Genomic DNA, 14,842 nt, shown 5'->3' with positions numbered 1-14,842 from the left:
GGAAGAGGGTCTGGGTGGGTTTAGGATGTGCTTACACAGTAAGTCCACTGCTTTTACCTTGACTGTGTATTTATTTGGGGAGGGTATAGACTGACAGATAGACTGACAGACTCCAGAGAGAATGGAGCCTGGGGGAGGTAGGGTCTCCATTGCTGCCTCGACTTCCTGTTTTAATAGACTTTCGTTTCTTATACACCGTTTTTGTCTACTAAACAAGTTTATTGAAAGGGATGATTGTGACTATTTCTCTTTGACTATGTCCCATAGTTACCTGAGGAATCAGTGAGCATATTAACCTCAACCGTATTTAGATCTAAACACTATTTTCTAACATTCAAACGAATGGTATATACCTCTTGTTACCTGTTTTCCTATGCTTCTACTCATTCAGCTCATATCCAGCGTCTACTAGACCCCAGGCACTGTTGTCAGCAGTTTACAAAAAGTAATTCATTTAGCTCCATCTTTGTTGCTGTTTTAAGATTCCAGGTCAATGAATGTCCACCTACTAGAAATTACTCTCTTTCTCCCCCCTCCATTGTTCCCTCAAAAAAGCTGAAAATCAGTGATGCACCTCTGCCTGGGGCTGAAAATACTAGGCCTGGAAAGAGTGTAGGGAGGGAACAAAGCCAACTAAGCCAATCTTTGGAAAATGTGGGTGCACATTTTCCCTGGCAGACATTGTCCTCCCAACTTCCCATCCCCCCACCCCGCACTCCCCGGCTGCTGCTGCTTCCTCCTTAAGCTGTTAGGGGGTAAACTTTCCGCTTGGCCTGCTCAGCGTCCAGGTTTGCCCGAGCGGAGAGGGCGGCTCCCTGCCACCGGGCTGATTTATAGGCCAGAGCATTCCCGGGCCGCACCGCAAGGAGTCGGGCTGAGCTTGGACTTTGGGGAGGTGGTGATGGACACAGGACACGTGGCCACACAATGGGGACACACGACTGACCTCAGTCACTTCGGTAAACTGCCCCTGCTTTCCGGAGGCGGCAGGAGCGTTTCAGGAGCTGCAGGGCCTAAGATCCTCGCCCCAGCCGGCAGCTCCCCTCACCCTGTTGCACTCAAAGAGCACCCAAGGGCGCGCATAAGCCCCCAAGAGCTCCCAGAAGCCCCTGACCCTAAGTTTTAAAGTCCTTGCTTGTGGATGGGAGCCTCAGTGCGTTCCCAGTGTGTAAGGAAAGGCACAAGGGTCACCTCCACTTGTGAGCTGAGCCTGACTGGAGGGGCCAGCTGAGTGTGAATTTTCTGCGCAGTTCAGATCTGGGCACCCGGGGGTTCTGTGACGTCACAATACCGTCCGTCCTGTCCCGGAAAGGCAGACGAAGGGTCAAAACCGGGTAGACTGTGCGCTGTGTGGCTGAAGGTGGGGGCTTTGAGGAGAAGGCGATGGGGAGTGGGGGAAGGGATTTGGGAACATATGAATTTGCGAAGGAGCAATCAAGTTGGGGGAAATAGCAGGACTGTTTTTTTCTTCACTCCTATATGCAAACTGTCACTTCGGGTTAGTGTGAGCCCTTATCTGGCTCATTAGCATGAGCTGTGCCTAACACGCTTAACCCCTCTAATTATTTATTATGCCGTCACGGAGCGGGTTGCAACCCCACCCCGGGGCGCGCTAGCGGGGCTGCAGCTCTGGGTAGCTCGCAGGGGCTGGGCGCAGCGCCTCTCCCGGCTGAGCGCTACCGGGGAGACCCCTCCCAGGCCAGCAGGGCACTGTTCTGTGAGTCAGGGCTGCGAAGTCCTCGGGGTCTATCTGGAAATCCCTCTCACCAAAATCCATCCCCAGGGTGACAGCATGCACTCGTCCGCTGTGTCTACACTTGCGCCCTCGATCCTAAGATCGAAGTTGGAACGCAGGGGAGGAAAATTTGGGGTGGGGAGCGCAAAGGAAGCCGAACACGGAACACGGGGCTGGGAACTTGAGCTGGATACTACGATGGATGCACCTTCCAGAAAAATCCTGGTTCTGTGAGCCCTCTTTCCTACCCGCCGTGTTCCAAGGGGGTTCACAAAGTTTGCGGGGAAATAGGAAGGGCTGAAATCTGGCCGCTCACGTCCATGATTCTATTCAGAAAACAGTTTCAAAATAAGTTAACCTCTGTGGGTGTTTTCCCCCCCTCTTCTAATTGTCCCCCTTTCCCCCTCCCTGCCCCGTTCCCGTCTATTTTATGTCCCCCTGCGTTGTGCCAACTATTGTATCTTTATTCTTTCTCTTTCTCTCTCACTATTCATTCCTCTTTTTGTGTGTGTGGCTTCTTGGGCTGATGTGCGGCTCGTTACCACCCACTGCACGCTCGCTCCTGTAGCTGAGGTGTTTCTATACAAACTCAAGCGTCCAGTTGTCATATTAATTATTACACTGAGTAATGACTGAAATGGTCAAAATAAGGGGAGACTCAAGAGTGCTTTTTCTTGCTGCTCAAAGATTCAGCAAAGAAGCCGTGCAACAAAGCACTAATTGGTCCCCAGAAACACTCTGACAAGGCATGGAAGATAGGTTTCATAGAGCCCTTCGATTGTGAAGGGGGGAGAGCTCTGAATGGACTCCACGCTTCTTTTCTAAACTCTCTTGCTGAGCAAAAAATGGACCTCTGTTTGAATACTGCCCTGATCCTTGAATACTATACCCAGCAGAGAAAAAAAATGCACCATTTATTGTAAGTTTTTTTTTTTTTCCTTTTTCAGCTATTCAGGGGTTCTCTGTGAAGAATCAGCTGGTTTTGTTTACCATGAAAGACCTTTACTTTATTTTCATTCTTGGAGGAGGTGGGGAGTGGGGAGGGAAGGACAGCCATGTGCCTAGACAGAGAGGAGCTAGCCTACTGTAACAAAATAGAGTGTAACAAATCTTACAAAAGTTTTGAATGTATTGAATCTTTGGAGAGCTATATAGATTAACGACTTTCTTTATGCTTATCCAAGGAAGGTATTTAATCATAATGTAAATGGGGCTTTAGAAAAAAAATAATAAAGACTTAGCGTTACTTCTCCTTATTTGGAGAACTTCAAAAGGCCTTGTGAGGGTGGCTGCAAATTACCTCCCCCCTCACCTTCCCTCCCTAACCCCAAAGCCACAATAAAATATAGTTTGTGCTTTTTTGTTTTGTTTTGTCTTTCCAACTTTTCTTTTTCCCTTAAAAGCTGAAAAAGTGAATAGATTTGTTAGAAGCCTGGATTCCTTAATGCAGGTGCAGGTGCAAGCCTGGCCACTGTGACCAGGAAGCCAAGCCAAGCCAAATGCATGGTTTGTGCTATCTGCCCCCTGAACAGGCCCTCGGAAGCTGGTACAGACTCAGCTCAGGCTGGCCATTAGCCTTTTCTGAAGTTACCTCGGGAAGCCTGTTCTTGGAGATAGTAGAATGTGCCATAATGTCCTTTTCATTGTCCCTGGGGACACTGTCTAGCACACAACCAAGGACAGAGGCCTTTATCTGAATTAGAGTGATTATTGGCTCTGAATGCCAGGCATTCACTTTTCCCAAAGCATCCATGGCTTCTGGGACTCAGGTTGCCCCCCGAATTGAGCATTGCACTAAAAACGTTGTGACCAAGTCCAGAATACAAGACTAGTTTTAATCTTCGTACCCTCTTTTCCTCTTATTCAGAATCTACTGTAAATATAACTTGATTAAATTGTTTGTCCCATGGAAAATCCTAGGTTTTTTTAATCCCTCTTCCCTCCACCCCCCCCACAAAAAGCATAAATGAAGCAAAACATTTTTCCAAGAGAAGAGATACATCTCTTCTTTACAGAGAGAAGGTAGCTTGGGCATAATGTATGAGAAAAGGTGGCACTGGCATGACCTTCCACTGTGAGTGGAAATTAAGGTGGCAGGAGACTGGAGCACAGTATCTCCAATCGAGGGCAGCAGACCCCCGTGGGTCACAGGAAAAGCCCTCTCTCCTCATGGACCCTGGTGCCAAATGAAAATAAGCTCTAATCTAAAGTATAATTTGGCTCCAGGGTGTTCAGACATAGAAAAGGGGCCTAAAGGTGCTGGAATGGAGTCCCTAATTGCATTGGAGGAGAAAGAAAAACTTTATTATTCTGGCAATGCTCAAAAAAGAGGTTCAATGTCTTGCCTTCCCCTATCACAGGACAGAACACTGTTCAAATGCTGCTATTTGGGAGAATGAAAAGGCAATCTCTGATATGTGGGGAGAGATTTGCAAAACAAATTCACCAACAATACCTGATTTAATTTGTATAACAGCTTTGACATACAGGCAAAGGGAGTGCTCTGCCCCATTTATGAATGAAGGTCTCAAGCCCTCCTTTTGTGAGTTGTGTTCTTCTCCCTTCATGTCCAGATAAATGGAACATTGTTCAAGTGTCTTGGCCAAGTAAGGCCCTGGGGACTTGGGAAAAGTCAGGCCCACTGGGTACCAAGAGAGCCCCAGAAAGCTGAGGTGGAAGTCAGGGCCAGTGGCTCTGCTGAAGCCCCTTATATGTGGAGGCCACAGAGCAGCTCTGTATTCATCTCACTTGCTAAGGTTCATGTTAAAAAAATGTGGCTCCTGTGATCCATCACCACCATTCCTCAAAAGTAGCAGGAATTACTTGCTCCCCGCTGCCCAAGTGCTGGGACAGTGAGACAGGGTGGCTCATCTCCACTGGCTAGAGCTATTATCACAGTGTGATTTCAGGAAGGAAAACTTTGAGGCCCCCCTTGCCATGAATCCTTACCTGGGTAGGTTCTATGAACTGTGATCATGGCTTCCTAATTAATCTCTTCCTTTTTAGACCTGCTCTGAGTGCTGCACACACATCTAATTAAAATCTCACAACAGTTGGAGGTAGGTACTGTAGCTGTCACATGGTACAGAGGAGGAAATGGAGACTATTGAATGTCTCAAGGTCATACAGCAGTAAGTAACAGAGTCTGGACACCAAGTCAAGTCAGTCTGCTTTATCTGGAATTCCTTGGGTCTAGAAGAGCATGAGGCCAGTTGTCTCTGATGGGGACAGGATGATAATCTAGGTCACAAGGTCAAGGCAGGATTCTAATTTAGGTTTTTGAGTCTCAGTCCTTTGGTCCACGCTGGTGAAAACCACTAGAAAACCAGTACCAGAGAACACTCTCCTGGGTAGTGAATAACCCTTCAGGAGCAGAGATGTCGACCCCTATAGAAAATTCCAGACTGCTCCCCCTTAGGGTTAGAGGAGAAGGTGGCAATGACAGTGTCGAGGAGCATTCTCTGGGTCCTTGGAAATCTTTGCAAAGCATGTAAAGACGATGGCTTAGTCTTGTAGGAAAGGGTGCTGAGGACAACATTTTGGTTCAGGGCTGGAATAAGGAGAATTGGGACAAATGTTCTAGCAGCTTTGGCAATAAGGATCCCAGAGTTCACTGTCTTTTCTCCTGGGCCAAGACCAATGGGCAGGGCCACTAGAAGGCAAGGTTTCCCTACTATAAGCTTCCATTCAGCTGCCATTTCATGATATGTGTTTGTGTGTGTGTGTGTGTGTGTGTGTGTTGGGGGTAGGGGAAGGAGTCTGGCCTTTAAATCCCTGGTAATTGAGACCTCTGTGTACAGGTGAAGCCCAAGTCCCCTAACAGGAAAACGTGAACACACATTGGCTATCAGGAAAGTTCTCCCTCTCCTAGATATGAGTTTTAATTAACTAGTATACACTCCTCTTGTGCAGATCAGGAAACTGAGGCCAGTGGACAAGGGATTTGTCCAAGATTACAATGCACAGAAGTGGTAGAGCCTGAACGCTGGACCTTTGTCAGATGTGGAATGATAGAATTTAAGTTAGATGGGAGCTCATGATTCAGCTTAGGTGAAAGAAAACATATTTAGATGGATCCATATTAAAGCTACCTCCTCCCACCTCCACCCTGGACAGCTCTGCTGAAGAGAAGTAAATGGAGCATGCAGAGGCCTCCTAGCACCCACTCCCTGGGTTCATGGCTTGGGGGCATGGGTGGTGGGAGCCCCCGGAATAATCCATATTCCTCCAGGTGGTTAAAGGCTTCCTTGGGCTGGAAAGGGCAAGATGCCCCAGGCTGAGTGATGTGGCTCTGTTCTATGGCTGCTTACTTCTGACATTTCTGGGCAAGTGAGGACAAATGTGATCTTGAACACCTCTCAGTTCCTTTCCTGGAAGGGTGGGATGAGGCCTGGGATGTAAATGGTGGGGGCTTCAGCAAAATCCTGTGAGGTCAGCAAGACACAGGTTCCCGTGGGTCCAAGGGAGGCATGTGGGTGAGGAGGGTTACAGAACTGATCTCTGTTGGCCAGATTTGGTCTTTATACTTCCCAAGGCTACTCATTCTACAAAGAGGAAACTGAGGCAGGAAAGAGATGATTCACTACTTTGGGACCCACTGGTCCTTACCATCCACTACTGTTCTGAAAATAGTCATGGCCAGGCAACACAGGCCAAGGCCAGCTCCCTGGTCACCCCCACTGGCCCCATCTCCACAAAGCAAAGTTCAATTAGAAGCAATTATCCAGATAATTCACCACAATCATTCCTGCACTCAGGCCTCTGATCAAAATGACTATTTCTACTGGACAAATCAAATGCATGACTGCCCATGGCTTAGTTCTGCTTATGAAGACGCCACTGGAGGCGCGCCCCAGCCTCCCTCCCCACCAGAGCCTTAAAGAGATGGGGCTGGTTGCTCTCTCTGGTTTCCCTGCAGCAGTACCGTGTCCCCAGACGTCCCGAAGCTGGACAGGGTTCTGGCCAGAGCGAGCCAGGGCCAAGGGCCTAGGAAGGGCAGCCGGGCAGGCGCTGTCCAAGCGGCCAAGCGACGGCTGCAAGCGCCTCCCCCTCCCTGGAGGCGCCAGCACGCGGCCCCGCCGGGCTCTGCTCCCAGTCGCCTGCCACCGGGCCGCCGGGCACACGCCTGGGGCGGGATGGAGGCTGCGCCAATGCCGCCGAGGTGCCTGCGGCGGCGCCGAACTACTGGACAAGCTTGTCCAGGCCCTCAACCTCCATCACCTGCCCCCTTTCCTCCGTGCCCCCACTACGTATTTCTTTGGGGAAGGTGTCCGGAGCGTCCTTGTCCTAGAGAGTTCTTCTCTTTATAATCCCCCCTGGCCGGTTCAGAGGTAATCCGTTAGGGGGAATGATGTTACAGGGACCTAGAGGTCATCCTGGGGGGGGGGGCGTCTTGTCACTTACATCTACCTACAGCGCTGACCATAACTGTCCCTCTATATCCCTTCTCCTCCGGGCCCTTTCCACACTTGCTTGGTGATGGGGACTATAACCTAATTTTTAGAGCTGGGTGGGACACTGGAGAACATTTAATCCAATTTTCTGTGGCTGCAGACGAGGAATGAAGGCTCAGAGAGGATGCCGCTTACCAAGAGCCACAGAGAGTGAGACGACGACTTGAAACTAGGACCCAAGTCTTTCAATAGCCCAGCACTTTCCCCACTGTCCTAGACAGAGTTCTTTCCCCACTCCCATCTTTCTGAACTTCAGTAGTAATTGCTTCAATTCCTACTGTCAGTGAAGAATCCCAAGAGTATAACCGTGGGGAGGAGAAGAAAACAGGAAACATGGAGCCCCACTTCCCCCTAATCACCACATTCACCCCCCCCCCCGTGCCATTTTATCTGACCAAACTCTTCCCTGCTCTTTGCTCCAAGTTCTCAGGAGGTCCCAAGGGCATTTCACCCCAAATCTTTTCACCCATACACCCCAATTCCCAGGGCTATTTGTCGCTTCTGCCAAGTCGCCCCCCCTTTCTAAAGCCACCCCCGGCTGTAGCCCGCCCCGAGCGCACAGCCTGTTTATTCAGCCGGGAGTCCGGCACGCGCCAGGCGCACGCACTGCAACAACAAACCCGGCTGAATGGAGAGTTTGCAAGGAGCGGGCGAAGGGAGCGGGAGGGGGGAGAGGAGAGGAGGAGGGGGAGTTTAGGGAGTGAGTAGGAGGAGGAGGTAAGAGGAGGGGGGAGTGGGGGCTGCAGCCGCTCGCTGCAGCAGCGGGGAGTGGGGGGCGAGGCGGGGCCAGGGCTGCGCGTGGGGCTGGGTGTCCCATTGAAAAGGCTGCCGCACTCCGGCCGCCCAGCACTCTCTCACTTCTGGCCAGGGAACGTGGAAGGCGCACCAGGGAGGGCGAGGGAAAGAAGGAAATAGGAAAGAAAGGGGGTTAGCAAAATAAAAACAGCCTGCGCCACAGCCGGAGAAACCGAGACCCAGCGCAAGAGCGCGCAGCCTTAGTGGGAGAGGAACGCGAGACTCAGCAGAGCACACTCAGCACTGACTTCTGCGGCTTCTTCTGCTTTTTCTTTCTTAGAAACCAGAAGGCGCTAGCGACAGCCTCACACGCGAGCGCCACGCGAGGCTCCCGAAGCCAACCTGCGAAGGGAGGAGGGGAGGGTGGGAGGAGGAGGCGTAGACAGAGGAGAAAAAGCTTTTGCGGCTTCTTTGCTCCTTCTCTAAGAAGTCTCCCGGGGGGTTTGTATTTTTGTAACTTCCCTCGGTCTCCCTCTTCATCCTTCCCCTTCTTTCCCTCTCTGTTCGCGCACCCAAGTCGTGTCCGTGTCCCCCTCGCGCGCCCCGCACCTCGCGTCCCAGCTCGCTCTGATCCCGCGCCTCCTTGGCTGCCGCTGCGCATGGAGAGCTCTGCCAAGATGGAGAGCGGCGCGGTTCAGCAGCAGCCACAGCCGCAGCCGCAGCCGCAGCCTCAGCCTCAGTCCCAGCCCCAGCCGCCCTTCCTGCAGCCCACTGCCTGCTTCTTTGCTACTGCCGCGGCGGCGGCGGCGGCGGCAGCGGCGGCGGCTGCTGCGCAGAGCGCACAGCACCAGCAGGCAGGGCAGCTGAGCCCCGCGGCCGACGGCCAGCCCTCAGGGGGCGGTCACAAGTCAGCGCCCAAGCAAGTCAAACGCCAGCGCTCGTCCTCGCCCGAACTGATGCGCTGCAAACGCCGGCTCAACTTCAGCGGCTTCGGCTACAGCCTGCCGCAGCAGCAGCCGGCCGCCGTGGCGCGCCGCAATGAGCGGGAGCGCAACCGGGTCAAGTTGGTCAACCTGGGTTTTGCCACCCTTCGGGAGCACGTCCCCAACGGCGCGGCAAACAAGAAGATGAGCAAGGTGGAGACGCTGCGCTCAGCGGTCGAGTACATCCGTGCGCTGCAGCAGCTGCTAGACGAGCACGACGCGGTGAGCGCTGCCTTCCAGGCGGGGGTCTTGTCCCCCACTATCTCCCCCAACTACTCCAACGATTTGAACTCCATGGCCGGCTCACCGGTGTCATCCTACTCGTCCGACGAGGGCTCTTATGACCCGCTCAGCCCCGAGGAGCAGGAACTTCTAGACTTCACCAACTGGTTCTGAGGGGCTGGCCTGGGCAGGCCCTGGTGCGCATGGACTTTGGAAGCAGGTAGGTCACATTTGGGGGCGGGCGGGGTGGTGGTGATAGTCTAGTCTTCATCCTCCTTCTGAGTGTCTGTGGAAGGGGGGTGGTCTCCATGGAGATGGGGGGGCATATTTCAAGGATTTGTTAAAGTTTGTGAATTTCAATTAGTTGTTAGTTGCAGCACTGGCCTCTGAAGGTGGCCTTGCCCAGTTCGCCAAGGAATGGAGGGTAGGGAGTGAGGCGTGGTGATGCTGGTGAACCGAAAAGTGAACGTGTCAAGAAGAGGTGTTCTACCCGACAGACTCTTCCCCCAAACGTCCATTCAAGTTTAAACTAACCTCTCCGTTATTCTCCCTACTCTACAGGGTGGCCGCACAACCTGCGTCTTTAGTGCTTTCTCGGACTTTGGGAGGGAGGAAAAAGAAAAAGAAGAGAAGAAGCAAGAAAAAAACTCCACAAAAATACAAAAACAGGCAACCAACCCCAAGGCCAACTAAGCACATATGCCTGAGAGGCCAGGCCCTCAGGAAACAGGGTTGCTCAGAACACTATCTTTGCACTCCAATCGTTCACGGAGATATGAAGAGCAACCAGGACTTGAGTCAACGCGCAATATGCAGCTTGTGTGCAAAATCAGTGGGGCTCCTGGCAGAAGGGAGCAGCAGACGCACCAGAGTAACTCCCATCCACCACTAACACACACCGCTGAAAGCGCTGGCTCCCCTGCCTTCACCTCCTACCCTTCCACCCTCTCTCAAAGCGCTGTTCTTGACTCCCTAGAATTGAGTTGGTATCCTTCACTCAGTAAAGCCTACCCCAATAAGCTGAAGATGGGAGTCTACAGTGAAACTATGCTATACTCGTCCTTCGAAACCCTGCTCCTCCTCGGGGCCCCATCCCCAAACCCTCTGCCCTCCCTCTCATCATCTTTTCTACTGTTTTCATCATAGAATGCTTCCAATCTTTTGTGAATTTTTTTATTATAAGAAAAATCTATTTGTATCTATCCTAACCAGTTTGGGGATATATTAAGATATTTTTGTACATAAGAGAGAAAGAGAGAGAAAAAAAATTTATAGAAGTTTTGTACAAATGGTTTAAAATGTGTATATCTTGATACTTTAACATGTAATGCTATTACCTCTGCATATTTTAGCTGTGTAGTTCACCTTACAACTGCCATTTCCCCTCTGTGGTTTTGTAAAGAACTCTCCTCATAGGCGAGATCAAAAGGCCACCAGATGTACTTCAGCACCAATGTGTCTTACTTTATAGAAACGTTGTTAATGTATTAATGATGTTATTAAATACTGTTCAAGAAGAACAAAGTTTATGCAGCTACTGTCCAAACACAAAGTGGCGGCCAGTTGGTTTCGATGGGCTGCCTTTTGGAAATTTCTATCACTGCCTTTTTTTTTTCTTACTGTTTTATTACAAACTTACAAAAATATGTATAACCCTGTTTTATACAAACTAGTTTCGTAATAAAACTTTTTTTTCCTTTTTTCAAAATGAAAACAGTTCACTGACTCTACTCTTTCTTTGACGCCAATGGCGCTGGACATGTTATGAAGATGCCAAAGTTGAAGGGGTGGGTGGGAGGAGAAGAGGGTGGGGCAAAACATGCTCAATGCCAGAAATGAGAAAGATAAGTAGTGTGGCTAGTCCTAACCAGGTAGGGACTTAGTGATGAATGCAGAAAATGTACTGGTTCCTTCCCATTCTATCCTGCAAATGTACCCAGGCACTGAGAGAATAGGTAGCGATTAAAGGCCGCTTCATATCTGATAAAACAATTGGATGTTTTAAAAATCTCCAAAAAAGTGAACTGGAAAGAGAGGGTCCTCTAGACCACTTTCCAACCCACAGCCCTACTCTGAGTTCCCCCTGATGAAAATATAGAAAGGCTGGCTGGAATAATGGGTGGAAGGCTGGGGGGTGGGAAGGCGTCTTGGTGAGGAGGCTCCTCTTCCCTCACTTCCAGATGTACATTTCCTATTCTCCCCCCCCCCCCCCAGTAGACACACACTTTCAGATTAATTTTAAGTAAAAGGTACCTATGATATAAATTCCATCCAGAAAGAGCTAGATTTTCATAAATAAACACATTAGAAATGGGTGGTCTCTTTGAGACACTGGCCTATCTAAGCTTGTGACTCTATCCGAATAGCGTGAGCTGCGTGTAAAAGTACCCAATTACCAAGATTCAAAAAGAAATTGGTGGGTTTTTGGCTGGCTTGCTTCTTGTCAGTTAGCAAAGACGTGATTAGAATCCTACTCGGCCTCTCGCCGGCTCCTCGCTCGCCGCCTACATTACTTGCAGATTCAGTTTGCGTGTCTCCAGCCAAGCGGAAAGCCGAGCGCAAAATGCATCTTACAAAACCCAACAAAGAACGGGTAGCCAGCACGTCTTCCAGAGTTAAAAATCTAGTCTGTGTTGGTACATCTATACCATTTAGTGGCACAGAATAATCATTTTTTAAAGCCGCGATGTGCGGAGCACGCCACAGCTTCTGATGTCATTTTGCTAAATGACCCTTTATAGAATGCACATTGAGGCTTCAATCCCTTTCAAAGAGATGAACGTAATTAAGGGAAAAAAATCAGTAAATTCCTCATCGCCATAAATAATCGGACTTTCTGCCAGCAGTGGGCCAATTTAGAGCTTACTTGAGAGAAGTAATGCTTTTGTGATGCCTGCTTTTATTTTTATCTTCTCGTTTGGAGGACAGGGCGAGGCCCCCCCCCCCATTTCTCTTTCCTTTAATTTAGCTCCTTTGCAAGTTTCTAGATAAGGTAGGCAGAGAAAGTGTAGCAAGTCATTTAAGGCTATGAATATAACATTAGGATAATGTTTCAGCCCCCACACCACAAAGGGGGATTTTTTTTTTTTTTTTTGTCTCCCTTCTCCTATGAGGACAGGTCACACTGTCCTCCCTCCCTCACTTCTGAACGGGAAATATCCAGTCTCGTTAAAGTCGAGGCTAAGTTAGCTGTTGTTTGCCACAACGCGAAGGCAAAGTGGAAAAATTCACAAAAACACACACAATTTTGCCGAAGCTAGGAAAGGGCAAAGCGAGGATTGGGCAAAATCTCATTACATCTGCTCTAATCGCTTAGCAACACAAAGCCGGGGCTTGTGCGGGGAAGGGAAGCCATTCAGGGCGCTGTGACAGGCCGCATTCAGCCCGCGGTAGTCAGCCCCATAAATCACCGCTGCCCATTGGCTGCGCGGCGGGCTTTGGAGCGGCCCTGGGCTGTCAGAGAAATACAAAATGTAGACCCCAGAGGCTGGCAGTCACAGCCTCCCCCCGCGTCTTGGTCCCCACCTCACTTTATTTTTGGATGGACAGGGATGCTGGGAAAGAAAACTGCCTTGACTTTCTTGACTGAGAAATCTTATCTATTCAAAAAATGACCTGGAGACCACCGAGTTAAGACTGGGGACGCGCCTGCAATGGAGCAGGACCAGCTGGGAGTGCGGGAGAGAAAGAAAATCCAGGCCTGTCGCTGGCTGCAGAACTGTTGAATGCACTTATTATCAGAGGCTGGGAGAGAGCTGCTAGGGCACATGTCTCACCTCCCTGGCACAGACTTTTTAAATTTTTCAACTGAGTGTATGAAGAAGAATCTACTTCAAGTTCACATCAGCCAGACCCACCAAGGAAGAAAGGAGAAACCATTTTGCAGCTGCACAGAAGTTCCTAAGAGAGAATGTACATTTCCACTTTGCTGTTCCTGTGATGATCTGGTTCTTGGGACTTCTGAACACAGAATTAACAGCTCAGTTCCTGGGTACCCACAGCATCTAGCTGAAAAAAACAAAAAAACCAAAAAACCCAGAAAGAATATAGCAAAAGACCCATGTCAGAGATTACAAACTGCATATGTCAATGTCAGTGCCTGCTGCTGTCCTTATTCGTAGCTTGCAATTCTGTCTCTAATTTTCCTGAGGACTAGTCAGACACATCTAAATCACAGCCCAGATTCAATTCCTACCCACAAACCACAGAGAAATCAAGTGTTGGAGTAGATGTGGAATCACGGTAGACTTTTCTTGGAAGTCCAGGTTGCCTTACCTCAAATGTCACCTCTTCTGAGAAGCTGTCGCTGACCACCCTATCTAAAGCAGCTCTCTGTCTGCCAGGATCACTCTCTCCCCACTGTCCTGTTTTTTCCTTCCTGACATTTATCATCTTTTGAAAGTGCTGTTATCTATTGTCATTTGCCCCCACTAGATGGTAAACTCCCTGAGGACAGAGAGACTTTACCTGTCTTGTTCACAGTTATCTCCCCAGCCCCTGGAAAGACAGGTATTTTTTGGCTAAATGAACAAATAATGCGCTCTATTCCTTACATACATACATTACTTATTCTACCTTCCCCTTCCAAATCCACTTGTTACTGTTTTCTGTTCTCTGTGTGTCAGGTTGATCTTTGCGGAAATCATCCCTAGAGCCGCCATCCTTTCTGGCTTCCTTTTAGGTTTGACCAGTGGGTGGCACCAGGAGGGGAATTCAAGGTGGGAGAAGAGACCACTTTGGATGTTCAGATCCCTGCTTTCTCCCTGCCTGGGCAGTGGCTCCAGTCCCTAGAATAAGGCCATACTCTTATCAGGAGTCTCTTGGCCTACAGCTACAGCTCTTGTTGAGATCCAGTAACAGAGTCCTCCTCTTGCCACTTCAGGCCCAAAGGTGGTAATAGCTCTCTCTTGTTAATAGTCTTGGGGTGCTGCATCCGGTTTGGATCTCTAAGCCACTCCCACATCTCTGTCTCTCTGTCAAACTCTGTTCATTCACCCTGGTCCCCTTGGCTCCTGCTGACCCTGACTGGTACATAGGCTATTTCCCTACAGGAACTCCTGTGTAAGATTTTCAGGGACTCATAGGGGTGTCGGTAAGAAAATTCACAGGGTGGGGGCGAACCTAACTCTATGAAAGAAAATTACTTCCTCTGTTTGAGCCAAGAATTACTTGAATATTTGCAAAAAAGAAGTCAGGTATGGTTTTCGCTTCTGGAAAATGAGGATAATAATACTTTCCCTGGCAGCCATCACCAAATAGAAAGAAAATGAAAGGGCTTTAGAGTTACCAATGACTCCATCAGTGCAGAAAATACCTGCTTCACGTGATTGTTCTAAATAAGATAGATGAAACTAAAGTCTTAGCAGTAAGATAAACAAAGGCATTCCTGTGAAGCTACCCACACTTTTATGTATTCATTCACTTGACCTATTATGCACTCATTTAAAAGGGGAGGGGCAAGTGATTAGATTTACTCAAAATTTCTAGAACTTAATTGTCTTAATTTTTACCTTTGAGACAGAACTCTCCAAGAAGCATGGTTTATTGCAGCCTCTTTTTAAGACACTGTGGATGCTTCCCTGGTGTACTGAATTTCCACAACCCTGAGAAATCTCTGAACTTCTCTCTCCCTGTCTCCACTCTTGAGCCAAGAAATGATCGTTTATGGATTTCCCCCAGAAACTCCAGGTTATCTGGAGTCAAAGGTAAGGAGA

At 49.3% G+C, this 14,842-nt stretch overlaps 1 protein-coding gene across 1 annotated transcript; it reads left to right on the top strand.

Annotated features, from left to right (window-relative positions):
* Positions 1-7,998: 7,998 nt before the first annotated feature.
* ASCL1 (achaete-scute family bHLH transcription factor 1) lies at positions 7,999-10,844 on the top strand. Its single transcript, XM_003783296.3, has 2 exons — positions 7,999-9,348; positions 9,690-10,844. The coding sequence occupies exon 1, from the start codon at positions 8,583-8,585 to the stop codon at positions 9,300-9,302; it is 720 nt and encodes a 239-aa protein (XP_003783344.1). The 5' UTR covers positions 7,999-8,582; the 3' UTR covers positions 9,303-9,348; positions 9,690-10,844.
* The last annotated feature ends 3,998 nt before the right edge of the window (positions 10,845-14,842 follow it).

The sequence above is a fragment of the Otolemur garnettii genome, unplaced genomic scaffold (genome assembly GCF_000181295.1).
Source record: "Otolemur garnettii isolate 467f Iridium unplaced genomic scaffold, OtoGar3 scaffold00007, whole genome shotgun sequence".
Taxonomy (NCBI): Eukaryota; Metazoa; Chordata; class Mammalia; order Primates; family Galagidae; genus Otolemur; species Otolemur garnettii.
The sequence above is the reverse complement of the archived record's forward strand: the minus strand, read 5'-3'. Positions and strand labels throughout refer to the sequence as shown.

Coding starts and splice junctions, on each gene's coding strand:
- ASCL1 (XM_003783296.3), top strand. CDS start 8,583: ATGGAGAGCTCTGCCAAGATGGAGAGCGGCGCGGTTCAGCAGCAGCCA.